Source organism: Perna viridis, chromosome 14, assembly GCF_037379345.1.
Source record: "Perna viridis isolate PV_CMFRI_1.1 ecotype Kerala chromosome 14, ASM3737934v1, whole genome shotgun sequence".
Classification (NCBI taxonomy): domain Eukaryota; kingdom Metazoa; phylum Mollusca; class Bivalvia; order Mytilida; family Mytilidae; genus Perna; species Perna viridis.
The window spans coordinates 10,589,157-10,616,207 of record NC_142458.1 but is presented as its reverse complement, the minus strand read 5'-3'; the positions used below and the strand labels follow the sequence as shown (position 1 = coordinate 10,616,207).

General features: G+C 33.0%; 2 protein-coding genes across 5 annotated transcripts; one reads left to right on the top strand and one right to left on the bottom strand.

Annotated features, from left to right (window-relative positions):
- Nucleotides 1-291: 291 nt before the first annotated feature.
- On the bottom strand, nucleotides 292-19,936 carry LOC148598183 (uncharacterized). Of its 2 annotated transcripts, none has more exons than XR_015918307.1 (10): nucleotides 19,784-19,936; nucleotides 15,295-15,395; nucleotides 13,278-13,374; nucleotides 12,121-12,232; nucleotides 10,630-10,758; nucleotides 3,246-3,307; nucleotides 2,413-2,507; nucleotides 1,632-1,734; nucleotides 970-1,104; nucleotides 292-514 (listed from the first exon to the last, which is right to left on the bottom strand). XR_015918307.1 is itself a non-coding variant. In XM_088560019.1 (10 exons), exons 1-10 carry the CDS (start codon nucleotides 19,827-19,829, stop codon nucleotides 353-355), a joined length of 1,020 nt encoding a protein of 339 aa, XP_088416145.1. In that variant the 5' UTR covers nucleotides 19,830-19,936; the 3' UTR covers nucleotides 292-352. The 2 variants fall into 2 exon arrangements, 1 of the variants encoding a protein (XP_088416145.1); XM_088560019.1 differs by having other exon boundaries at nucleotides 970-1,082.
- A 2,671-nt stretch (nucleotides 19,937-22,607) lies between these two features.
- Nucleotides 22,608-26,799, top strand: LOC148598182 (uncharacterized). Of its 3 annotated transcripts, none has more exons than XM_088560015.1 (2): nucleotides 22,608-22,697; nucleotides 25,351-26,799. In XM_088560015.1, the coding sequence occupies exon 2, from the start codon at nucleotides 25,363-25,365 to the stop codon at nucleotides 26,413-26,415; it is 1,053 nt and encodes a 350-aa protein (XP_088416141.1). In that variant the 5' UTR covers nucleotides 22,608-22,697; nucleotides 25,351-25,362; the 3' UTR covers nucleotides 26,416-26,799. The 3 variants fall into 3 exon arrangements, with proteins under 3 accessions (XP_088416141.1, XP_088416144.1, XP_088416143.1); XM_088560018.1 differs by lacking the exon at nucleotides 22,608-22,697 and adding an exon at nucleotides 22,738-23,018; XM_088560017.1 differs by lacking the exon at nucleotides 22,608-22,697 and adding an exon at nucleotides 22,738-23,024.
- The last annotated feature ends 252 nt before the right edge of the window (nucleotides 26,800-27,051 follow it).

Below are 27,051 nucleotides of genomic sequence, written 5' to 3'. Positions count from 1 at the left end.
TTTTAATATTGCAGAATCCTTTGAGCTAACCAGTCTTGATTGTATTGCAAAAAGTCTGTTATGTTTGACTCAAAATAAATGCCATTTTTATTTTCCTTTTTTTAGCCGAATGTTGTCTTTATGTACCTTTTGTCAGTCTTTAGTAAAACAAGGACAGATATAAATGTCGGTGATATTGTAGTTTACTTTGGTTTATCTAGGTCTTCCCAATGCTCTTAAACTTTAAATACCTTCGAATTACCTTGTTTGATTCTAGGTCTTTACTATATTCAAATTAAGGAGACAAAGACAAATCTTAATAGAATCTCTTTAAAATATAGTCACTCTGTATCAGAGGTCAACACACATTCAATTATTTGGACCATGTCAGTTTACAAAGTTCATGATTTTTCCACTCACATCTTCCTTTTTTCCTTACACACAATGCGTGTTTGTCGAAGCATATGTGGGTGGTACCCAGGGGGCATCTGCATGACCTGTTAAAATTTGGGGAGGGGAACATATCATCCTTCACCTACAATACAGAATGATTCAACTGGAAAAAAAGACACAAGAAATGGAAATCTTATGGTAAACCTTACATTCATAGAATGAAAAACAAAAACAAACATAAACAATTGTAGTAATACTGCATTCTCTTGCTAGATATTGTTTCTTTATTATTTTCATTTTTATTTATTTATTTATTTATTTGCTACGCAAGTTTTGTAAAATAATGACCGACACTCATTTTGTGATTTCGTAGAAATTGTGTATTCGAAAATGTAATAGCATTTATACTTATATGTTTTCTCAACGGTGTTTACGTGTCTCACCAATTTGGAATCCGGTCTTGGTTTAATGAATTATACTTGCATCCATAATGACACGAAGTTTTTTTTAAGTATTACATATTTACCTACTATTTATTGATTTTTATTTTGTTGGTGTCTCTCGACATTACACTTTACTCTTCTTTCTAAAACTTACCTTGCATTTGCAATTTCGTCGATATGAATTTTCATTATTTGAATAAAAGTACATCAATTGTGCCGCAGATGTTGGTTTTCTGGGTCCACAAGGATCAACGATCTTCTTTTTGTCTATAATGATAAACTAGAAAATCTGTGAGCAAAGCTCACTTTGAGATATTCTTCTCCGTCCTTGATAAAACCCCCAAAAGTCATTCGGTTGGGAAAATTTGAAACATCGCGCAATGACATTAAATTATAAAGTATGTGTGAAAGATTTAAATGTGGATATGATTTGTGCATTGGAATATGATCTCCTTTCATCCACTAATGATAAAGTCCACGTTTTGCAAAAGGGTACCTCAGAACAGTAATTCAGATCAAAATAGATAAACCAAAGGTAAATAATAGTATCATGTGATAAAAAATGTAGGAAAGTTTAATCAAGTTCTATAGCGGTTTCAGAGGTGTTGCATATTTTAACTAAAGGCATACGAACAGGCGGACGTACATCATGATCATTGCATACCTCCACTGTTTCCATTGAAGATTGTTTTTTTTCTTATTTTGCTAGCAGATACCAATACATTTACCACTCGAGTTTTCTGCCATTTTGTGAAAATATTTTAAATTTTACCTCGCGATATTAATATAAATATATATGTATATAAATAGACATACCTAGCATCAAAAAGTGGACTGCTCCTACTGAGTAGTTTCGTTCACATGATGTACCATTGTAAGGGTCCAAAAAGTCGAATACTGAGCCAACTCTTAATTTACCCTTTCAAAACAAAATCAACATTATACGTATCTTCAAACTACATATCGTTCAACAAATAAATAAATTACTGTACAGTGACCCCTCTCCAAACGCTTTTACTTTTAAAATTTATTATTTTAAGATAGGTGTTTGGTTAATCAAAATTGAATATACGATTTTATATAAATATGATTCTTAAAGTGTCTGGTATTAACAAATTTTTCAGGGGTCAGATTTTACAGTACATGATCGCGGTAGTTTCACATTTCCAAATTCAAAACGCATAAAAACGCTTTCATACCAACAAATTACATTATACAAAAAAAAAGATAAATCGCTGAGATATTCAATAAACATTGCAACTACATATACGAGGGTCGAGTCATTGTTTTCTTCTCTTTTATATTCAAATTTGCCTCTATCATATTTAGATTGATTTGGAAGAAGTAATCCAATCTGACGAACACAATTATCATGTCGTCATAGTGGAAAAACAAAGCTGTTTCAACAATGTTGCGGCTGTAGTATTGGTTGTATGGTGACCCTAATATATACGTAAATGTTAAAAAATTTGTTAGCGTCTTCGGGAACGACTACTTGGTTTGCGAGGGCTGGTTTTGAAGAATATAATACTTTGACTGTACTGTAATTCGAAATAAAACTGCAAAATGTGTTATGATATATTATGTATATGCTTACCCTTATTGAGTTCAAAATCTTAACGAAGTATTTAGCCTGAGGATCCTTTTCGTCTCTTGACACCTGTGTTCGGTTTAATACCTTTCCGACTAATACTAGGAAACAAGACATTGTTCTTAATTTAGTAAAATAACAATTTACCAATAGAAGTTCAGCAAACTATTAAATGCTTTTGTCTTGATTAGCGATATGTATTCACAGAAGTATAATCAGTAAAACAATCATGTAAATAATCAGTAAATGCTCTGTAATTCCAAATGAACCACATCAGGAACGGAGTGGCTTATTTAATTCGTTTCAGTTCTATCCTTGATTTCACCAGTTTATTAACTATTTATGCCCTTCTCGATGTAGACTGAGAAGTATCGACATTTTCTTTATTAACTTTATTTTGTATGTTACATATTTATATTTTCTGGAATATAATAAATATTTTTTTGTTAAATATTGTTGAGATGCAATGTGCTTTCACCGTCGCTGATGTTAAATGCTGTCATTTGTACGGATTGGAAAGTGCATGAGTTATAGTGGAAAAAACACACGAGTCTTTCCATGAAATCCTATAAAAAATATCTGAAATTGCAATTTCATCATCAAAGGGAAATAACGCTCTTTTCCTATATCATTTCTTCATCCTCTGAAACTTCTAAGACAAAAAAAAATGCTAATTTGTAATCAATAGCCCATAATCAATGTGTTCTTATTGTCAAACTTGTAACTGTTTTTCTTCGGCATGATTCATTAGTTTTGCTGAAATGGAAGGGAACCATCTATAACAATTTAGAATTATGTAAAATCATAATTGAATGAAATTGTTAAAAAAAATAACTTACTATATTCCGTTGTACAGAAAATATTTTGCATGTGTATTTTGCTTTTGGCTGGGTCTGGACACCTGCAAGCATCTAACCAGTTCCATTTCAACAGCGCGATAAACCCAATCATCACAAGTAGGGACTTTATTCCGAACATGATTATTCTGACATTCAATTTGACAAGTAAGGCATGTAAGGACTGTCGAAAGCTTTATACCTTCTTAAACTTAATCTAATTGATTACTGCACAGAAAACCTACAATCTGGATGTTACTCGTATTAAGTGTCAGTTTTTATTAGAATCATGCAAAACGGGAAAAACCAGAAACATTTCAAAAACCCACAGATATGATAATATAAATTCACAAAGGATGCTTTCTCTCTTTATCAATGTTAGAAACAAATAGGTTTTTGACAGATATGATTTCCCTTGAATTGTTCATTTTCAGTGCAATTCAATGATATTATAAATCAGTTTGCCAAAGTGGCATTGAAAATCCTGATTCTTATGGTGCAAAAAGTCAAATATAACTTTCAAAATGGTGTTTTTTTTTCTGATAATGTTTCACCCACTGCCTGATTCTTACAGAAAATGAGACTTAAGTAACACCATAAAAATGTTTAACAAAAATGATCGTATTACGTCATTTATTACAATATTTGTATTTTATGTAGTTAGTACTTAATGGAAATTCTGCAGACGTTGAATGCAAGGTTGTATCTGTAGTTAGTAATACAAAATACTTTTATATATTTTTATAATATCATTTAAATACCGCTCTGTCTATGAATCAGGCAAAATGTTCATAAGATGTGGAAAATGAAGAAAAGAACGCAGGGAATGTATTGCTTTGTTCAAATATATATACCTCATAACCTCCAGAAATAACCATTAAATTGTTCATAACGTTGCATTATTAAGATATTGATAGGTCAAATTAAGTTGAAATGCACTATAAAAATATGACGGGAAAATTTTCCTGCACTTTTCCCCTATATAACCGGTAAACACATATCTATGTCAGGATTGATTTAAATAGCTTTTCGGTTGTTTTCTGTATGTATTAAATATATTAGAGGCAAAAGAATCTAAATGAAGGAAAATAATGTGCTACACATTGCATAATTATTCCACAGAATGGATCTTTAATATTGTAAAGATGTAGCGGCATTAAGCCAAGAATATAGCCCAATATAAACTAATTGTATAATCATGACAAATGCTCTATATATAGTAAAATACATAAATATAGGAAAGTAAATGTTCTTTGTAATAAAGTTACAATTATACGTCATTTAAAAAACTGCAGAAAATTCTATTTTTTTTTTTTTTTTTTTTTTTTTTTTTTTTTTTTTTTTTTTTTGTTTCGGACATATTTGCATTGAAAATATTATGTCCAGTTGTTAACTCACTTTAGTTTATCTGTTACTGTTATTTGGTTACTTCATTTTCTTTGTTGTGTGTGTCTATTTTCGACGTCTAGTCTGTATCCTTGGATTTTATTCATTTGGATTTCCGCTCGAAATTACTCTATTTGTTATTAAAAAAAATATAGACAATAGACGTGTTCTTCTCTTAGAATGTTTCTTGGTAAAAAAGCAGGGTGATTTATTTTCCAAGTCGTAACAACATTTTTACGTTATAATTTGCAGGTTAATCAGCATTTATGTTGTAATGATGCGTGTGGATTTAATGTTCTCGTAAGACCCTAAAGATTTGTAATCTATTTCGATGTTGCATGTAAATTTACAAATGAAAATAAAAACATTTATTTTGGCAATAAATGTAAAATATTTTACAAAAACAATTTCATGTAAACAATAACTAACTTTGTAACTCATCTGCAGTGTCTATTATACATGTGTGTTACTAAGATCTTTTAAACGTGTCAAATATTTAAAAAATAAACATGCAGACTTCTCCGTCAAATAAGAAAATTAATCCGTCTGTAAAATTCTGCACCTTCCAATGCTTCTCGATTTAAAAAAATGGAAGATGCACTCTTGCAATTTGAAAAATAGAAGTAAAACACTCAGTTATGACTCGGGTAAAAACACAAAAGTGGAACAAAGAAAAAACAATTGAAATATCGTCGCAGTCGAAACTCAATAAAGAGTTCAATAATACTTATAATGCTAATCAGTCATGTAAATTAATGCAAATCTTCCTGATTGTTATTACGTTATATATATATTTGTTCAAATTTGATAAATGATCATGCAATTGTGATTAGTGTTATATTATGTATAACACGTGTTCACAAGTTACTTTTTCCCACTGCCATTTATGGTTTATGGACAAACCATTTTTGACCGAATTTTCAATATACCGATTTCTTTTTCGTTTGTTTGGTTGTTTTGTGTTGTTGCATGATTTTATTGCTAATTGTTCTGCTAGATAAATAGATATTATGAGGAGGAAAGAAACATTGCACCGGCTCAGTACTTCGATACATATTGAACGGTCTCAAAAGGCTTATTGGTTTCAGAACACAATATATTTGCAGTGAACTTTGTTTACATTGGATATATATCAAGTTGAAAAAAAAATAGCAACCCAGGAAATATTGATTTTAGCATGAAAGTTGTTTAATTTTATTTGACATTTGTTCTTCTAATGATCTTCAACAAGATTTTATCAAAATCATAACAACGATTAACAAAAATTTAAGGCTTCTTTAAAAACAGTTTATTCATTACTGCATTAGATACATGCATACTACAAGTGCTGCGATATTTTAAAATATTGAAGAAAGTTCCCACTTTGCCGGGAAATGGCTCCATTGCAAAGTAGGGCATCATGTTGAGAAAATGGCATATTAATGAGCAATTACAAAGAATAAGTATGTAAATAAATATGATGAACATGCAGTTTTAGAGGTATATATTTATTATTACTACATTTCATTTTATTTTAGATCAAAAAGAGATCATGGTGTTCATATTTATCTCATGGTTTTCGTTGAATTTCTTCTTTTTACTGGTCACAACCTTCAATGAGCGGTCTGTTGTCTTGCATGAAGCCTGTAACTTTCCCGAGTCAACTGAATGTAAACCAACGTTTGATGTCATGTGTGTATGTGTATGTGTTTTAGTTCCGTCTCTTGATTTCCATTATTTATGCACGAAGACAACGTAATCTTCAAATCATTCTTCAAGATATTTTCCTGAAATCATGAAACGTAATGCATCGGTAAATTACTATATCTAACAAAAGTACGACGAGAAAATAAATACCACTTGTTATATTTTATTGAATGCAGGAAAAATTAGACAACCCCAGTCTGTTTTAAGGCTTTAACTTCTTTGCCTACTTTACATTACAAATGTGCATTATGCAACTGTTATTAAAATTCTGCCTTAAGGTTATTATGGTAAGTATATTAAATGCCTTTATATCTCAATGGAAAGGAATTCCTGGCTAATAGTACATGATTTAGGTCAGCTCTACAAATTTTCTATAAATTGGTGACCATGAACGATGAATTTAAATGGAAAACATTCAATTATTTTTAATACATTTTATACGTTTCTCTTATTTCACTTATATTTTATTTTAGATATATTTATATTGAAAAGTATGCACTAAGCAATTATCAATAAAATTAGTGCGCTTAATGAAGGGCATGACTATTATAAATAGCTAAAATGTGTATTACTCTCAAGAAGCGTCACGTTTAAAGCCGATAATCCAATGTGATTAGCTTACTAAAATGATCTGTATAACAAATCTAATTATCAGAATACACGTATCATGTAACATTTATGGAAATAAGGAAAACTGCTCTGGAGACAGCTGTTGATATTCTATTCTCAGAAGGCACTCGTCCTACCGGTGCACTTGGTGCACGCATCACTTGAAAGTGTTTGTTAGTTTGTTTGTTGGGGTTTAACATCCGAGCAGCAATATTTCAGCTATATTCAGACGATGAACATGAAACCGATGACAAAATGAACATGAAATGAAAAAGGGATGGGACACAAGGACAAGGGGGGTCGACAAATTTTGATTGCCACTGGAAATAGGACGAGGTGGGTAGGGTCGGGCAATTTAGCCTCCTGTGGCGGAGCCCTATGGTTCCTACTCCGGGGAGAATACCACAGTAGGGTTCTTTAACGTGCGAGGAACGTGGCATCTTTCCCAACACGGTGCACCACTATGGTTTGCGATCAGGTTTTTTGGATCATAGCCTGACAACCCCAGCATGTAACACGCCAGGGGTGCCCCATTCCACCACCTGGGACACACATCCCAGTTGCTCTGTGGGCAGAGCGCCCTAGCCCCGGCTAGGGTTCTGAGCACTATTTAGTCGCCTTTTACGACAAGTTTAGTGCTGCTGCAGGCCTATTCTTTTAACACCAGGAACTGTACGGGTTGAAATCAATTAGTTAATCAATTGCGCACATTACAACAATTTGACATGTCATTGAATATTATTCAAAGGAAAACAATACTTGCATCCCTGGTTAGATAGTGTTTGTTTAACAGAAGTACTTTACAGTTTGATCAAAACTATTAAAAGAAGATTATACAAACAGACATTTACTAGTATCAATTTCCAAACTTGCGATCGGGTTGTTACATATTTATCATTTCAATACACATTTCGGCAGATGACGATTTTTGAAAATCTGATGACAGCTGCTCAATGTATGTTAATAGGTCAGTGGTGAATGAACCCCGTTCTAACCGGCCCCGCACACAGTTTCAACTGTCTCATACCCAAATAAAGAGAATTTAAGACACAACTTACCCAAACTTGGAGAATTGTTTTGCTGGTAACATGTATGACTTCAAAATTTGCCGTGTAATGTCTCGGTAAATACAAACATGACGTCATATTTGTTTACTACAGGTGCTCTCTGACATTTCATGCTTCTCTGCGACGTCAAAATTGATGTGTTTCTTTCTAAAGATACAGATACTATCACTTCTAATCTCTCTTACATTCTGTCCGAATCTGTCAAGATTTCTGTTCTACGACAGCAGATAGAACAAAAATCCTAACAGGGCTGGCAAAAGCTGTCTTGGGTCAGGACACTTTTTGCCCTGTTCCCTGACAGTTCCTGACACTAAATCTTTCTATTCTGTGTGACGTAATTTAGAACATGAAGTCCGCAATTAATAAATGAAACTGTGTGACTAATGTAAACTAGCTATTCCGATTAGGAAAAAAACCTTGATTTCAAAATTTACATTGAATTTCCAATGATATATAGAGAGAGTTCGTCGTGATTATCATCCCACAATCACTCGATCGTTGTTCATGTTCCAATTTTGGTCGATCACCGTCCAGTCACTCATCGTTCAAAAATTATCATTGTTTACATGCATATTTTTTTTAGATTCTGTCATGCACCTGTGATATTATTTAAATCAAATTATTTAATTATAAAATTAAAAGTCTATGTTCCTGTTCTAAGTGTAAAAGTGGTAACCGATAGCTGTCAGATGTTTGTTTGTTTTTATTTGTTTGTTTGTTTGTTTGTTTTGTCTTGTTTTGTTTTGTTTTGTTTTCTGGTTTGTTTTTTGTTTTGTTATGTTTTTGTTTTTGTTTTTTGTTTTTGTTTCTTTTTTTTTTTTTTTTTTTTTTTTTTTTAGTTCAATTATAAAGTGGTGAGGAGTGTAAAATTTGTATCCAGGCTTTAATTTATTTGGTTACACTCCTTGAGACGTTCACGTTTCCCATTTTAGCGTTCGCGTGCATCGTCTATCGTTCGTGTAAACGCACGATAAACACACGATAGAAGCGTTCGTTTAGTTTTGTACCTTGATTATTTCCTTGATTTAATTTTCATTTTTATATTTTTTGCTATTTTATTTTTTTCATATTTCACATTAATTTCTTTTGCTACTTTTTCTTTCGTCAATATTTATTACTATTATTTTTTTTTTCATCGTTCGTCTATCGTGCGTTTCAACGCACGATAGAAGCGTTTGTTTATCGGGCGTTTGGTGAGCGTTTAGCGTTCGTTTAGGTATCGTGCATGCGGGAAAGCTAAATGTCTCAAGGAGTGTACTTTACATAATAAATGTATTATATAACTGTTATGCAATTCTGTCTTAAGAATATTATGATAAGTATACAAGTATAACATATGCGTTTATAAAGACTGGAAGGTGTATTACTTCCTCTTAAGTGTAAAGCCGATAATCCAATGGGATAAGCGAAGTAAAATGATATATAAAGAGTAATCAAGGGAACCAAGGTTCCAGCGGTAATCAAACGAATGTAATCCAGGGACGAAGACCAGACATGGAAAACAGACATACACAACAAAGAACATAAAGTAACTAAAATAATACATACAAAGCAACAAAAGCAAATGAACTCCACTATAAAATAGGAGCATAGACCAGGTGCACCGGTATGGTAAGTGTCCTCTGCTTTTCTAGAAACACCAGTCGAGTTGCTCATAAAAAGTCGTGTCCGGGGTAGACAAACGAGGAAAGAAAAATTATGACCCGTTGAATAAATACGGATTGCTCCTTTTCATTAAATTGTTTCTACTGTGCATGTTATTTTTGTTATTTCATGTTTTTCTTGCGAGTTCTTTGTCTAGTCTTTTTTTTTTTTTTTCTAGATTTGTTTTTTTTTTTTTTTTTTTAATTATTATTATTTCGAATTATGGTTTGGTTTCCCGGGATTCATTCCTGTTTAGTTATTTATATTCCTATTTTTTACTTAGTGTTTATCAATATAATACTGAAGTTAATATACTATTAAACTTTTTGTCAATTATGTCCTTTTAAGTAATATTACAATTATAAATAATCAAATTCTGCAATGACCTTAAGAGTACATTACATCAAATCTTACATATTCAATACTTGACATTACTACTCCAAATCCAGCCCTCTGGAATTTCAGCGACTTATTATTTCTAATGCTGGAAATTTTGATGGTATTGTAAATTATTTAAGCTTTCAGGATCTGTGGGTTTCTTATATTGGATATATCATTTTGTCTATATGTTGAGGTATTAAGATAATTGAGCGTTTAACAGAATGAATGGTGTGTTCGTTTCTTGTTTCAGTTCAATTTTGACCTTACACTAAACAAGAAAACGAAATAAACTTTCTTTCAATAAATTAAAACATCAGTACATATTTAATACAACACCTAGATAAATCAAGTCACAAAAACCCAAACATCTTCTGTATTTTGAAACTTCTTATCCAATAATTTTATTTCCAATATCGAAATCATTCCTGAAAAAAAGATGATTTAAGAAGTGTAATGAAGAAAAGATATGATAGTGACGGTATCGAAATACAGTAGAAAAATCGGAAAATCGGTTTTCTTGTCCAAAATGTCTTTAAAGATGACACTACCGTGTGAATCTTTTTTTTATTTACTTATTTTTCAAGCCATATATAAGGGGTGATAACTCCACTTACGTAGATTTGCAGATGAAGTTCTGTTGAACTTCACACTGGTAGTCATTCCACTGCACATTGAAGGTAAACCTTATTTCTAGACAGTGCTCATGTGCGCCATTATTGTCAGGCTGTCCTGGTGCCCAAGACCTGGTAACAGAAGACAAGAGGGAGGTGTAAGGCAATTGACACTTTATAATTATCTGGGCCTCGGACAATTTTACTAGGTTTTTGTCTTATATATGCAGATAATATCTGTCCTGACACTTTATTTACCACTTTTAAATTTCAGTAGTAGAAATATTAGCTCATCTGAATTTCCGTTCGGACTTTTGATTAATCACGCCCTTAAAAACAAACGGTTGCCCTGAGTTTGATCTTTCTCCTAAACTTCACATTTTTATTGTATGGGATCGTCCTTGGCTTTTTCTAGAAACACCCGCTGAGTTGCTCATAAAATGTCACGTCCAAAAGTGACGAAAAGGGACAAAAAAACTATGCGGGGTTAACAAATCGATTCTCATGATGCAGATGGATACACCATAACGAAACACGAGTTCATAATAACGACCATAAAACTTTTGATGTGATAACTTCAATCTTGAAGCAACACAATTACGTTCCAGAAGATTACTTATAAGTAGTCTAGCAAAGTACAAAAAAGCTGCGTAGTTTAGGCAGGCTCTCGGACAATGTATGCTGTCACAGACTAAAGGAAATTTTGAAACACGGAATGGGAAATCCTTGCGTTTGTCGAATAGTTTGGTATGTGTTTTTTCCATTCCATATCACACTGATTGGGTGAGTAAAGATAAGAGGCTGACTTAAGAGTGTATGCAATGTCCTTTATCTCGAGTTTTTTGGGGTAGATTTGATGCATAAAATCTCCAAAACTACGATTGTTTAAAGGCAACACCTCATCTACTAAAAAAGTATAATGAGGAAACTGATATCAAAGGATCAGGCTAGAAGATAGACATTGTTATTTAATAAGATCAGCTATAAATTAAGCTCGTTGGAGTGAAGACAAGTCAGCGATTAGCGGAGCATAATTCGTTCCCATTGGAATGCCGACCTTCTGTTGAAAACACATCCAAAAAAACTGTACACCACTGGTACAGTCACACCGCAATGGAAGAGGGAGGATTTAGCGCGCTGTAAAACCTAGATTTAACCGACCATTTCGCTTGAAGTGCCTGTACCAAGTTAAGACCATTGCGGTACCAGCTGCTTCAGTGGTGTAATATCTATTTTGCCAAATTTATTGTGGACTGGACTTGATTATGAATCGGATTAGTGTTCGGTAATTTTGTTTTTACCCTTACTTAACATAATTTAAAGGATAATTTGTAAGTAAACAATACTTACGTTAAGGATATTTTGGTGGCACAACATTAAAACATTAAAAGAAGTTTTAATCATTACTTTTTTTTTATTTTTATTTATTTATTAATTTATTTTATAAATTTATTTATTTATTTTGCGTAGTGCACATTTTTACAGTTTGCTTACGTGAACCCAGTAATTGGCCTACTCGTGCCCTCCTCGCCCATCCATCGAAATTCGCCTTCAGCCAATATATCAGAACCGTCTAACCAATAGTTTTCTGGGGCACCAGCAGATACTAGTAATACACAAAAAAAAAAACATCGTTTTAATTTCATGAAAAGGCAAGTTCGTTAGAAGGAAAAATAATATCAAAAGGTAACAAAAACGTTTAAACGTTTCAGAGATGTTATGAAGATTTTAAATGTTTGACCTGGCATTTTTAAGTCTATCTAGTCTCTCAGTGATCATATTGCAGTTTCAAAAACCCAGTCTTTTTATTTAGATTCGTTCCTTGGTTAATTTCATACCGTTGTTAATGCAAGGACCAGTAGAAATGAATGTTAAGGAGCGAGAGTTTATTATGACCTGGTATCATTGGCGTCGTAAAATTGGACGTTACTTTCTCATTGCTAGACAGTAAGGCCTACCAATGATCAATTTTTTTTCGTGTCAAGTCGAAGAGCGTGCCAATCAGAACTACTGTCATTTACGTCACACTGAAAAAATAAGGAACGCTTTTCTTCTGTGTAACGAGAACGACTGAGGAGTTCGTTCCGGTTGTGAACATGCATGACGTTTAGTTCCTCCAGGTCACGCTTGGTTAGAACAAAAGCATTTATCTCGCTGAAGTGTATTGACTATCCCTCCGATAACACGAAATTATTCCGAGTTAAAAAAAAATAAAGAATTAAACTTTAATGAACAATCTTCTTTTCTTGCAGTTTTAACCTATAGGTCTTATTGTTGCCGTGAACTTTAGTTTACCTCTCCATTGAATTGAAATTGCTTTATTTTTTAATTATCGACCATACATACATATACATATGTACATGCCACTGTTATCCTGAACTAGTATAAAATCAAAGGTTTCTGTGAAATATCCTTTGTTCAATAATCTAAAAAGATCATTCGATTGAATTGTTCTTATTTCCGGTTTGATTCAAAATTACCAGAACCAATGTGTTACAAATGTACGCGAACTGCATAATCAAGACAACCGTCGTGTGTAACCATTATAAGAATTATAAATTAAGAATTTACTGTTACCGTGATTAGACCTAACCATATTCTTGAACTTTTTCGTGCTCTACCATAGTTAAAATTGTAACTATAGAATTTACCATTTCCGTGAACTTCTCGTAATTCTGATTCAATGTATATCTCCTCTGCCTTGCTTTCAATGGTAGCCAAATCAGCGCCAACAACACTACAGTACGTCTAAATCATATGAAAGCAATTAAAACTAACTTAATCTAATCGGAATTTTTCCGGCATTCTATCTTTGCACTGTTTCAAGGCTATTAAGAGAATCGCTAAATTTGTATTAAAATATTATTTTGATACTTGGGAATTTTGCAAAAAATTTGATTCGGCAAAAATAAAATAAAAATTGTTGGCATCAAATCGCAAGCTTTTCGTTCCGAAAAAAAAAAAACAAATATCAGCAACTGAGGCACCTGCCATTTTATTAGCTAGAATAGGGTTGGGATTTATTTTATTATCATAATTATTTTTTCACTATTCCCAACTTTAGCCCCAAAAATCTTACTTTGCCACGGAGAGGGGAAGAAATAATGATTCAATACCCCCATTACGTTATTTTACAATGTATAGATTTTAAAATTATAATGTTTTAAGGAGATAGACCTAGGGTAAGGGAAATATCTCTTGAAATCAGTGAAATGTTTGTTTCGTATTCAATTTCACCAAAGCCTCCCAAGCTTTCATTTGAAACAGAATGAAATCAGTCCAAGTTGCTTTGATGTTTACATGAGATTGATGTAAAATGTTGAATACAAACGTTCCAGTGATTTGCAAGAGTTATGTCCCTGTGTCTAACTATACTCATCTATAATCATGCTATTTAAGATTAGACATACTGCAAGGCGGTACAGATCTGATTGAAATGAGTTAAGAGAAAGTGCACTTTGAGCAATCCATGATAGAAAAAAATGTATAGTTCATAATGATAAATCATTGAAAAGAGATTGAGAAAAAACGTGTAAAATATTTTTGAACATTAAAGAAGTCATGTCCTCGAACGGAGGGTCGATAACTCGATATACAAATGAAGTCAAGAGTCCTATATAAGAGGTAAATTGTTCTGTCATAAAATCATACATGTATCTTGTACGGTAGTAGTGAATACATTTGATAGAGTAAATAGGTGCCATAAATCTTTGTAAAAATTCTTACAGTTTTGAGTACATATTACAGGCAAAAGGAAAGAAACGGGTGATTATGATTATCTTGGAACGAGGAGAATGATCTTTGAATAGAGCAAACGGTAGAGTCTTACACTATTCACGGCCTTATTTTCAGGGTGAATTAGATATAGTCAATTTAAGTAGCAGTCGTTATAACAATCAGTAAGAGGTGAGTCATGCATGTCAAAAACCCACCATTTTTTTTTCTTTTTCAGAAACAGCTGTAGACCACATAAATAGTCTTATTTTTTCATTTGGGTGTTGCGCTTTTGAGATAAAATGTATATATATTGTACATTAAATTAGCACTTTGCAAGAATTATCGTTCTTGATTTGATTTGATTTTAGTGTGAGGTTAAAGTGTAGTTTTCTTCAAATTACAGACCTAAACACAAAAAAGACTGTTGTCATTTAAAATATAGCATATGTAGACCAAAACAGCATCGTTTGTTCGTTGGGTTTTTCTATACCATGAATCACCTTACCAAAGGTAGTGTCTGAGTTTTATATGGACTGGTACTTAAATGCACTCTGACACATTCTCCTCGGCATAATAACCACTTCCTGATTTACTACGTATCACTCCGCTAGCTTATAAGCTCTGCCATGCAGGATGTGAAAAAAAAATCACAGGGCATGAACACTTACTCATAAATCCACGGAGGTGTTATTGGTATACTGTACTAATTACATAAAGGGGTGGGAATTAACACCAAATGTAAGCTTTGAAATATTAAATGTATCCTCTGCGCAGTTGATTGAATCTGGGTCCGGTTTCATAAAACATTTTACATTGAGATTTTCCTCAAATACTTCTTCAACTCAAATTTCGACCAATCAGATCACTTACAGTTGAAGATTTGAGAAAAACACAGGAAATTTTCAACCTGAGACTTGTTTATGAAACCGGGCACTGGTATTCAATACATACCTTTGCCTCAAACCAAGACGCCTTCACTTTACTAAAAATTCTGTAGCAAAATCCATCATGTTCCTTGAATGTGTATGGACAGCCAGCATTCACATAAGTACCTTAAGACCAATTAAAAACATGATATGTCTTTATTACTACAAAAGGTTTCGAAAATAAAACACCATTTTATTTATTTTTTTTTAGACAAGGAGAAAACTTGTCCCCGGCACTATTTTCATTATATGTAAATGACTTGGAAGATTTTATGTATAGTAAAAACATTATTGGTCTGAAAAGTATATCAGATGAAATAGAAAGAGAACTTGTCAATTATGTAAAACTTTTTCTTGATATTGTATGCAGATGACACTAATATTTTGTCGGAATCAGAAAAAAGACTTACAAAATCAACCTAATGTATTACATGAAAATTGTAATATATGGAAACTGAAAGATAATGTAGACAAAAACAAAATTTACACTTATAGTACCCTCTTTGTTAAGTGTATAAACAGGTATAAAATTTACAGATAAAGAAATGGGACAATGGACATCAGAGTACAATGATGAGAAATCTGGTACATGTAAAGTATCAACATTAGGTAGAAAATCAACAGAACAAATACAATAATTTACAACACTTGATTGTCTACAAGTAAAACTTCCTTTTTTGTCACCATTAACTCTACCATTTAGAATAAATAAGTTATTATTTTTGCAAAACTCCAACAATTGATATCCATAATTTGTTTTTACAGAGTCCATATTATTTCGTGTGATATTGTACAACATATCACACTGAGGTAACATGTTAGCATAGTTTAATACATTATAAAAAGGACTATGGTTATCATTCACAATTTCCATAAAATCACGATCTGTACCATTTCTGCCATTGAAATATCCATTTAGGAGAACATAGCTGAAACTGAGAAAATTTCAAAACTTCTTCTTGTAATTCATTAAAGAGATTTTCTGCCCTGTACAAAGAATTTTCAGGAGGTATATAAATATTTCCGATAATAACATAATCGTTTATATTAAACAAAGCTTTTGAAACTTTAAACCATGAGACAAGCTTACTTTTAGATTCTAAAGCTTGAATAAAATTATCATATTCAGTTTTATATCCAAAGGTAATACCTCCGGATATAACTCTATTAAACGGTTTTCTGTTTTTAAGAACAAAATTATACCCTGGTATGTTTATATTATCTAAATCACCAGTCTTAGATTCCAAAATGCTGATAAAATCATAACAGTTTACTAAATCTATAAATTCGGGATAATTAGCTTTTTTCAATACACCTCCAGAATTTATAGTTCATATTTTTATTAATATTTGCATGTTTATCAGTCAAAGAGGTTCCACAGTTATTATTTGAATCTCCTCGGGTGTCCTAATACCGATTTGGCGTTGATGATATGCGTCGGCGCTTAGAGTTGCGGGTATCTGGCGTAGATATTGTCCCATTCCGGTATGTTTTTGGTATAGAATACACTGAGTCATCCGATGGTTGATCCTCATACACTACTCCATCTACGTATAACACGTCACGCACAAGTTTTACTCGGCATCCTTGATTTCGCTTCTCTTTAAGTATCGGGTATAGACTTCTTCCGGAAATTGGCGGTTAATACCAAAGGGAGTACCTTTCAGTCTATATGCATTTGACAAGACAGTTTCTAGATCATTCATACATAGGATTCGAGCTATAATTGGTCTCGGTCTACCTTCATGGACAAAACTGCTAAAGTCATCAATTAATGGAAAGATGTTTGATATTATTGTTAATATGTATAGAAATGAACAATCTCGTATTTTTAATGGTAGAGAACATTTACATTATTTCCCCTGTAATATAGGTGTTAGACAAGGAGAAAACTTGTCCCCTGCACTATTTTTATTATATGTAAATGACTTGGAAGATTTTATGTATAGTAAAATTATTATTGGTCTGAAATGTATATCAGATGAAATAGAAAGAGAACTTGTCAATTATGTGAAACTTTTCTTGTATGCAGATGACACTGCTATTTTGTCGGAATCGGAAAAAAAGACTTAAATCAACTTAATGTATTACATGAATATTGTAATATTTGGAAACTGAAAGTTAATGTAGACAAAAGCAAAATTATTTTATTTTCAAAGGGCAGGTGGCGTAACGATATGAAATTTTATTATGAAGATCAAGAAATAGAAATAGTTAAGGACTTCACATACTTAGGCGTTTTTTTTCTCTCTAAATCTGGTAGCTTTTTCAAAGCAAAAAAAAATGTAATGCAGAAAAGGCCACCGGTGCAATGTTTGTAAAGGGAGATTACATAACATATCTATTGAATGTCAGCTAGATATGTTCGATAAAGTTATTAAACCCATAATACTCTATGGGTGTGAGGTGTGGGGGCAGGGAATAATGCCGTGATAGAGAGTGTTCACCTTAAATTTTGTAAACGTCTGCTAAATGCAAAGAAATCTACGCCAGATTTCATGATTTATGGGGAGCTAGGGAGATACCCGCTTGATATTTGCATTAAACTAAGAGTTGTCAAATATTGCGCAAAACAACTTATTACAGGGAAGAATCATAAACTACCATTCATTTTATATAGACTTTGTCATACGAATTTCAATAATAATTATATGTGGCTTAATTATTTGAAATCGTAGATAATTGTGGTAAATCAAATGTATGGAATAACCAATATTTGCTAGTATATCCTGGTTAGCTAACTCATTGAAACTCACACTTATAGATCAATTTAAACAAAATTGGCACTCTGACATTCAAGAGTCGCCGAGAGCTCTAAATCATAGACTTTATAGTTTTGAGTTTGAGAATTATTTAAAGATTTTAAGTGACAGAAATTGTATCACTCCCTTTAGATTCCGAACTATAAACCATATTAAGCTGCTTATAGAATCTGGCAGATGGTGCCACATTTCTAGAGAAAACAGAATTTGCAATATATGCAACTCTCAAGAAATTGGTGATGAATATCACTATATTTTTACATGTACATCTCTTAATGAGGAGAGATAACTTTATTTGAAATCAAATTTTTATTTTAGCCCGAACATTTTGAAATTTAATGAGTTAATGAACAGCAGAAATTTATCAGATCTTAATAATCTTTGCAAATTTATACGAGAGATTAACAGTAAGATAGAATCTCCAGGGTAACCTGATATTGTTATAATTATCATAATATGTTTTTTGAACACCATTGCTTTATATGACAAATTCAGTGCATTCGTGTAATATTGTATTATTATATTAACTGTTTTTGTTTCTCTGTACCTATTTGGTTTTAGAGAATAAAGTTTATATAAATCAGTTACATATGCTGAAATGGTGATTTAAGTCCTGTACGTTGACGATGGTCATTGAAGTCAACAATTTACTTTTTATTTATGACGGACGCAATATGGTCCGTCTACGCCTTGGACGAGTAACTCGAAAACGCAATTACGTATTTTATTGGTTAATGGTGGACTCTTTAACTCCATAAACCGCAGTTTAAACTCGCTTATTTTTAAGGTTTTTCTTTGCAAAGTAAAGGAACTTTTATTTTTAGCGCGACAGTTTATTTAATATCCAAAATCGGTTCCCTTAAAGATACAGTAAAAAAGACACTGAAAAAGGTCCTTAATTTGCAGAATAACTTTGATAGCGAACCAATATTTGTCCCTGAATTGAATTACAAATCTCTTATAGCCCTTTACTTTCGTGGGGTCAAATGTTAGTTCGGCATTTTTCAACGGATTTCAAGTTTCGACTCATAAATTACTTAATAGTACATTTCCTAATTTTCTTCATATTGTCGAAATCATTCAGCTTGTTCTGAAATAGATTTGGAATGAAACTACCAAGATAGTTTAACCCATTACTGTAAGTAACATACATAGGCTTTCTTCCTGTACTCGAAAAGTTCCAGTTAATATGTAAAGAAAACAGAAAATCACTTGACCACCCCTTTCTTAGCCTATCATTGTGCCCCTCTTTGGAATTTCTGGATTTGCCCCAGACTTGCTATCAACCTCCTCTGAATGCAAAAGTGTGGTCCGGAGTTGGACCTCCCCTCCCCCTTTCCAAATTTTGTTGGTTAAGCAAATAAGCAAATAATAGTCTAAAAGCTCCCTTTCTATAAAACTTCTGAACATTTTCTGAATGCGTTCCTGAATCTCTACTAAATTATATCATTGTTTTAGCCAAGTCAGTTTTGTGTTCCAAACGGTGCAACTAAATGTTACTTTGTAATGCTCATTAAACCAAATAAAACTATCTAAACTTAACTTTAAAAACAATTGGCTAACCTCGGATACTTCCACTTCACTCCATCTTTTTTGAATGGCGAGAAACTGAATCAGGAAATCTGCCGAATTGTTACGATTGCCTTGAACAAACCTTTTGTACTGAACCAATATACATGGCCATATTCTAAAAGCCACCGACTTAACATTTTCAACTTCCATTATATACATGTATACACACGATTTTCTTACCAGAAAGTAAAATAGTGAATAATCCAACAAGGTATTTGTTGTCCATGTTCCTTAACCGAGTTTCTCTATTATGTTATCTCTGTTTTGTCTGAGACAATGTTTGATAAGGAAAATTATAAACTGGGATCGGTTCTCTGTTTTGTCTAAGACAATTGTATATATTAATGTTTGCTCAACACAAGTATCAGACTGAAAAGCTAGAAGCATAAATTACATATGGCATATTCCCGAGTCCTGTTTCCCGTTACCAAAAAAAAGTCGGTTAACGATTCTTTGGAACCTTAAAATATTTTAGTAAGGGACATATAATACAGGCATTTAGTTTACTATTTATAGCCCTTGCGTTTTCTATGTATAGCCTTTGTGCTGTCTATTTATAGCCCCTTTAAATGTAATGGAATATATATCCCTTAATACCTTTTTTCTCTTGGCTCACTATCCCAATGTAATGCACTGGTTCATCCTCCAAGTTCTTAGTGAAATCCGAATTGCTGAATTGCTTCTATTTTTCTTTGTGTGTGTGTGGGAGAGTTTTTGATTTGTTTTGTTTTGTTTTTGTCTGTTTTTTTTTTTGGTTCTTTTTATTTGTTTTTGTCTTGTTTTTTTGTTTTTGTTTTTTGCTTTTGTTATTGCAAGTTCTTAGCTGTGCGTGTGTAATTTAAGGTTGTTATATCTAGACTATGTTCTCTTGATTACCTTCAAATCATGGTTCATTGTTCTGATAGAACCGTATAAAATCAGACGGGTCTAGTTTTCTTTAGTGGTGGGTCCAAGGAAATGGTTCCGGTGCATGGTTGGGACCCACTTTCGTTGGACAGATTTGTTGGACAGTTTCTAGGCAAAGATGAGAAACGAACGTCTTTATAAATTCTGAATCGAGGAAATGCGTCAAGGAAATCTATCAGATATATATGCAGTTGTATGGGTCCTTTCTTAAAAATAATTTGCATAGACTTTGGTATTATTTTTTTCCTTTACCGACATATATTTGGAACAAAAGAATAATCAAGGAAACTAAGATTCTAGCGGAAATCAAAAGAATGCAATCCAGGGACAAAGTCCAGACATGGAAAACAGACACACACAACAAAGAACATACATAAAATAACCGAAATAATACATACAACGTAACAAAATTAAAAGAGCAACTCGGACTCCATTAAAAACTGGGAACATGAACCAGGTGCATCGGTAGGGTAAGCATCCTCTGCTTTTCTAGAAACACCCGCTGAGTTGCTAATAATGTATAGTCCAAGATAGACGAAGCGGGAAGAAAAACTATGACACGCTGAACAAATCCGTTTCTATGGTGCAGATAGATACACCGTAACGATCCACTAATTTATGATGATGACCAAAAAACTTCTGCAGTGACGACTTCAATTTTGTAGCAACATAATCCTGTTCCGGAAGCTACAATGTAAAAGTCTAGCGCGATACGAAAAAATGTCTGCATAGTTACGACAAGCTCTCGTATAACGTATGAATTGTCATATGAAAACTCCATACGCAGGTGCTGAAGGGTTGTCTTCACAGATGCATGAAAGGAAAGTTTACAATATGGAATGAAAAATAATCGCGTTTGTCATATAGTTTGGTCAATAGTTTTCTTTTACCATCGATCTCTAAGTGTAGATCAAGATATGAAACTGACTTCACGGTGTCTGTAGTATCCTTTATCTCAAGTTCTTTGGGTTAGATGTGGTGTATAAAATCCCCGAAACTAGGATTGTTCAACGATACTTGTTAAAAGTATCTATAAAGCGGAAACTGAGATTAAAGGATCTAGCTTATAACGATGTTATCGTTTGGATAAGATCAAATATAAAGTCAGCTTCATAAGAATTAAGGAATAGGCCAGCAAGTAGAGAAGCACATTTTACCCATTGGAATGCTGACTATTTGTTGAAAAACTTTGGACAAATATGCTGTCGATTAAAAATTTCAGCATTTTGAAAACATCCTCTTCCGTATATTTGGAAGATGACTTAGAATTGTTTTTTACTATGTATGAGGAATCCCTACTAAGAAATACATATTTGTACATGTATCTAGGTGTACCGTCTTTTTGGAGTAACAACGATGTATAATGTTTTTGAGTCGGGATTTTTACTGAGTATCGAGGAGTACAAACTGCAGATTGTATATTATATTTGGTCACACTAGATAATGCTTATGAAGTCTTTTGTCACATAGACTAAGGTGTGTATTTGACTGCATTGTATTTATTTAGCCATTGATTTGTCTTGAATTAGTAATCGGACTAATTAATTACAATATAGCAACCATTGTTCTTAAGAAATGAGTTCTTCTAAATGTCATCATGTGAGTTAATTTTAAGGCAATTGCATATAATCTCGACCGGGATACATTTGAAATGTGACCAAATGGTTTGTCTTCCTAAAAAAATGATTAAGTTGCCGTCGACCAGATCACAAGGGCTCGCTCCCACTATCAAATATACATGTATATAACTTACATAAGTCCCATTAGTTTTCTTTGGTGTCATATCCAGACACAGACTGCATTTGTAGATCAAGATCCAAGGAAAAATATTTTTGTTGTTGTTACATTAACACGCGATTTTTTTTTTACTTAAAGGTTTTAATTTAAAGTAACATGCTGTGAAAACGTTATACTACTTATTTATTAATATGTCTAAAAAATAATGGTCCTATATAATAGCATTATGACCTTTGAACAAAATAATCATTATTCCCATTTAAACCATATGACACAATCAAGTTTCAACACAACGCTTAATTTCATTAAATGTACTTCAAATATTTATGACGTTTCCAATGACAACCAATGTAAATCACTTCAATGTTTTAACATTCGTGGTTTAAATTTAAAGACGAGAGAAGTTCATTAACACGGATTCAGGGTTAATCTTAAGGACATGTGGTAGTCGGTAAGCGCAACTTTTTTAAACTAATCCATCAAACCAATTTGTGATGAATGCAGATAAGAAGAATTTGGCATTAAAAGTTATGCATGTTAAATTGATTATTTTCATCGTAAACAAACATTCGTATAAAATTTATGTAGTTTCATCTTTGGACTGAATCACGGAGCCGAAACGTAGACTTGCGCTGTGTATTATTTCCCTAACGGGTTTACCAAAAAGGGTATTAGACTATCATTTGCTATTTTCACCATAATTTGCGCAACATAATTTCAACAGAAAAAAAGGTTTCAAAACCACCGGAATCCTCCAACCGTAAGGACTAAGGTACATGTAAGTCATACCTACTAAACTATGTATATTTGTCCGGTATAGATGTTGTGGATATAGAATTATTTCAGAATTATTCCTGTTTTTTTACTTTATGGAACTTATGTATAAAAAGAAAATAACGTTTTTAAATTAACTTTATTATCTTCATGCTTATGATAAAAACATCGAAATATATAATGCAAAGAACGTTCCCTATGGTGCATTTGTACAATTTTAATACAAAAACCAAGTGACAGGTACAGTTCTGTAATTTAAACCCCTGAATAGAAAAGAGATTCAGTATTAAGTCTTGTTAACATTGTTGTTAAAGTTCTGTTAAGGTCATATATAGTATTAAAACATTGATCCAGGTTTAAATAAACATATTTATTTATAGAGTTTTGAATACAAAACACCAGTCGTATATAAATTGCTTGTTTGGATATGCTGTACTGTCACTACACATGTGTCTCTTATCATCAGCATTATAATCAAAATATATATAGAAATTAAGACCTTAAACCATAGATTTATTAGTTGACTAATTAACAGATGTTCCAATACATTCATTATATTCATAAAAAAAGGGGGGGACAAAGAATCAACTGTAATGGAACTAGAAATGTTTGGATAGTTGAGTTTCAGGTTGTTATTTGCCCATGTTTACCCAGATTTTGGAAGTTTTCCAACTTAAGTTGGTGTCCAAATACGTCGTATAGGATTAGGATATCTCGAACCCTCTCCTAGCTTGTTTAAGAACTTGGCAAATGCAGCACTACAAAAAAATCATTATGGAGAATAAAAAAAAAAAACAAGTGTTGAGACCAGTTGCGGATCTATGGGGTATGGGGTTAGACCCCCTCCCTTTTGTGGAAAAAAGTTAATTCCATGTGAATTTGGGGCAAAATGAGAAAAAACTAGCTTGGAACCCTCCTTTCTAAAATTTCTAGATCCGTACCTATTAACACTTATTGAAGCCCTTTGGGTTATCTCTGAAAGTATTTACTTTTTTTGGACTTAAGATTTGTTGCGTTTCACTGTATCCGTTCAGTTTTTTTTCTCACTGTATGGTCCCGTATTGAGTATTGTTTGGGGAAGGTTTCAATAAAATTTCAAGATATGTTACTTTTTATGGACGGATACTGAAACGTAACATAATAGCCTCCTTTGGAGAATTTAAACAATTCAAATCCATGGTTGTTGGAAAATTATAATACTGTTATAGACACAAGATATAATTGTAACGTTAATTTCTAGATCGATCTTTCCCCATATCAGATCTGATCAAAACAACTGCATTTGTTTATGTTGCATCTGATTGAAGCTCATTTAAATATATATTTTAATGACCATCCTTTTTAAATAGAATAACAACGGAACAAAATTCAACTGACAGTATGCATGACTGCAGTTTTCTCGACGTTAAGGTTACAGACCACCAATTCAACCAATGAGCATTTGGAACGTACGCAAAAATAGTCCTACGCAGAAATTACCCCTGTTCCTCATAGTGCTGTGAAAAAAGTTCTCATCTTATTTAAAAAATTTAAACAGTTTCTGAAAGGAAAAACATTTCTGTACATTTTATAGGTGCATTTTGCTTCTTGTGATGTGAAGCCTAATCTCCATAATGATTTTTAAATATACCCCTATCTTGTGAAAACACTGGGATTTCCCATGCTATTTATAGACCCTTCACTTCCGGTGACCAGTACTGCACTGCAAGTCTGCTAACCCCACATGCCATTCTGAGGATTGTGAGCTGACATATGTAGAATCATGCTGATATATAGTCCTCTGCAGGTTAAAGTTAAGGTAAAGTCCAGAGAAGCCATTGAATATTGTGAAATTAGCATAGAAGCCTATGGAAAGTGGAATTAGTGGTTTTTAGCCTTAATGACCGGCCGGGAATATTTACTAATTGTACGGCGCTGAATGAAAATTTCACTTTCTATACTTTTTTTCTTCATTTTTATGCGTTTTATTCGTATTTACTTCCCTTTTACCTTTTAAATTTGGCTATTGTTCACTTATTTATTATTCTTACATGTAAATTAAAATGTGCTTCGATTAGATGATAGCAATAACTTAGTACAGTCATATTCATTCACAGGTGGATCCCGAAAGGTGGAGGGGCTAGGACGGTCCCCCATGTGGAATTGAAAAGTTTTGGGAGTTATATCTTTTCACATTAAAACATTGAAATTTACATTCAGAAATCAATGCAGTTCAATAAAGAATCATGAGGAAAAAGGTGGAACTCCCGGTTAGCCATCTTTTGTAATCTGGTTTGGTCCTGAAGTTGCATGTCAATTTTACATATTTCATTGTTCTTTTTTTTTAATAGAACGGGACAACCATGGCAACTACAAGATTGAATATAGCACACAGAAAAGTCGTGAGAGAGGAATACTCGTTTGAAACGTTTAAAGAAAATCTCAAAAGACAATGGAAGAATCGAGAAATAAAAGAAAGCCACAGAAAAAAGGCAGACATGATGCCAAAGATTTTGATGGCAGTGCAGTGCCCGACTCAATTATATTTGTTCTTATTTTACATAGTGCCTCGGTTGTGTGAAGACTATTCCCAGACTACCGAGTTATGTTTGCAACTTTTTGTATGTTTTTGTTGTTTCGAGGGACTAACTAATTATTTATTATGCTTATTTACAACATCACATGTTACTTCGGAACATTCGGCAAAAATGCGACCAGGGAACGATTATGCTAACGGACATGTATCAAATGGGCTTACTGTACCACGTGACGACGGGGAACTCCCTTGGCGCTATTGTGACAAGTGCAATATGCACACTCCGCCTCGATCTCATCACTGCAAAGTTTGTAAAAAGTGCATCTTAAAGCGCGACCACCATTGTTTCATGGTAGGAAATTGTATAGGTTTCAACAACCAAAAATATTTCTTCGTATTGGGTTTTTATGCCGTGATAGACGGACTTTTAGCTGCTGCGCTTAATGCATGGTATTTATACACTTTTTATTGGCCAACTGCATATTCATGGACTAGTTTATTTTTTCCAGTAGGATTATTCCGATTTGTACTAGGCTACGAGGACATAGAACCACATGTCATGGCGCTGATAGGTCAAATTTATCCACAAATATTTTATGGAGGATTTGGGTTCATCGTCGTTAACGCTCAGATGACTATGTGCATATTAGGAAAAACTGCGCACGAAGTTTCTGCAGATGTTCCAATTAAAAACAACAATACGATCCACGATAACTTTGAAAGTGTATTCGGTAAATACTGGCTCATGAACTTTATATTTCCTGTAACACTTTTCTTCAAACAGAAAGGAGATGGCACATCATGGGAAGGGATAAAAATAGAGCACAAGGGGAAAGCCGAGGATAACAACAATGAACATACAGTCGTAAACATGAGCTGATAGTCATGCCATGAATCGGTCATTTTTTTGTGTTCTTTAAACGCATCAATTGTGATGTCTGGTGTCCTTTTGGAGCATGTCTGTCGTGATCCGTACCGGTTCCGGGTCTGTTCTACAAATGAGTGACAGAAATCAGATCCAAACAAGATTTTGTGTTTATGAGTCATGAAACGCGATGGAACAAAAATAATGGACAGTGTAACTTTCTGTGTTCAACAACAAAGGATTATTTTAACTAAAACGAACATTTTACCGAACCAACCCAGTATATGCATAAGAAGGTCAAAAAGACGTTGGTTGATATTTGGCCAAGACGTCAAATAAATAAAATAAAACGTTAAAATTGTATGTAAAATTACGAAATTATAGTTTTGAAAACTGGGATTACTGTCCTGATATTGTTTAATTCTTTATTTTCGTTTTCCAATCGATTTTACACTTGTAATGAGATGCCAATCAGTGAATATGACAATTATAAATTAGATCGGCTCCCTATACTATACAAGTGTTCGAGTCAAAACTCATGAACGTAAGAGCAGAGACTGTGGTAAGACCGAGGTTCACCATAATCATTGGGACAGAACAAGACAAAGAAAATAGACAAAGCACTATAAGAAACATAATTATTATTATTAA

Excerpts from the sequence above, each read along its gene's own strand:
- LOC148598183 (XM_088560019.1), bottom strand. The coding sequence starts at position 19,829 with ATGGACAACAAATACCTTGTTGGATTATTCACTATTTTACTTTCTG. Across the intron at positions 15,396-19,783 it reads ATTCACTATTTTACTTTCTG|GTACTTATGTGAATGCTGGC; the intron begins GTAAGAAAATCG and ends ATTGGTCTTAAG. Across the intron at positions 1,735-2,412 it reads AGATTTTGAACTCAATAAGG|GGTAAATTAAGAGTTGGCTC; the intron begins GTAAGCATATAC and ends TTGTTTTGAAAG.
- LOC148598182 (XM_088560015.1), top strand. The coding sequence starts at position 25,363 with ATGGCAACTACAAGATTGAATATAGCACACAGAAAAGTCGTGAGAGAG.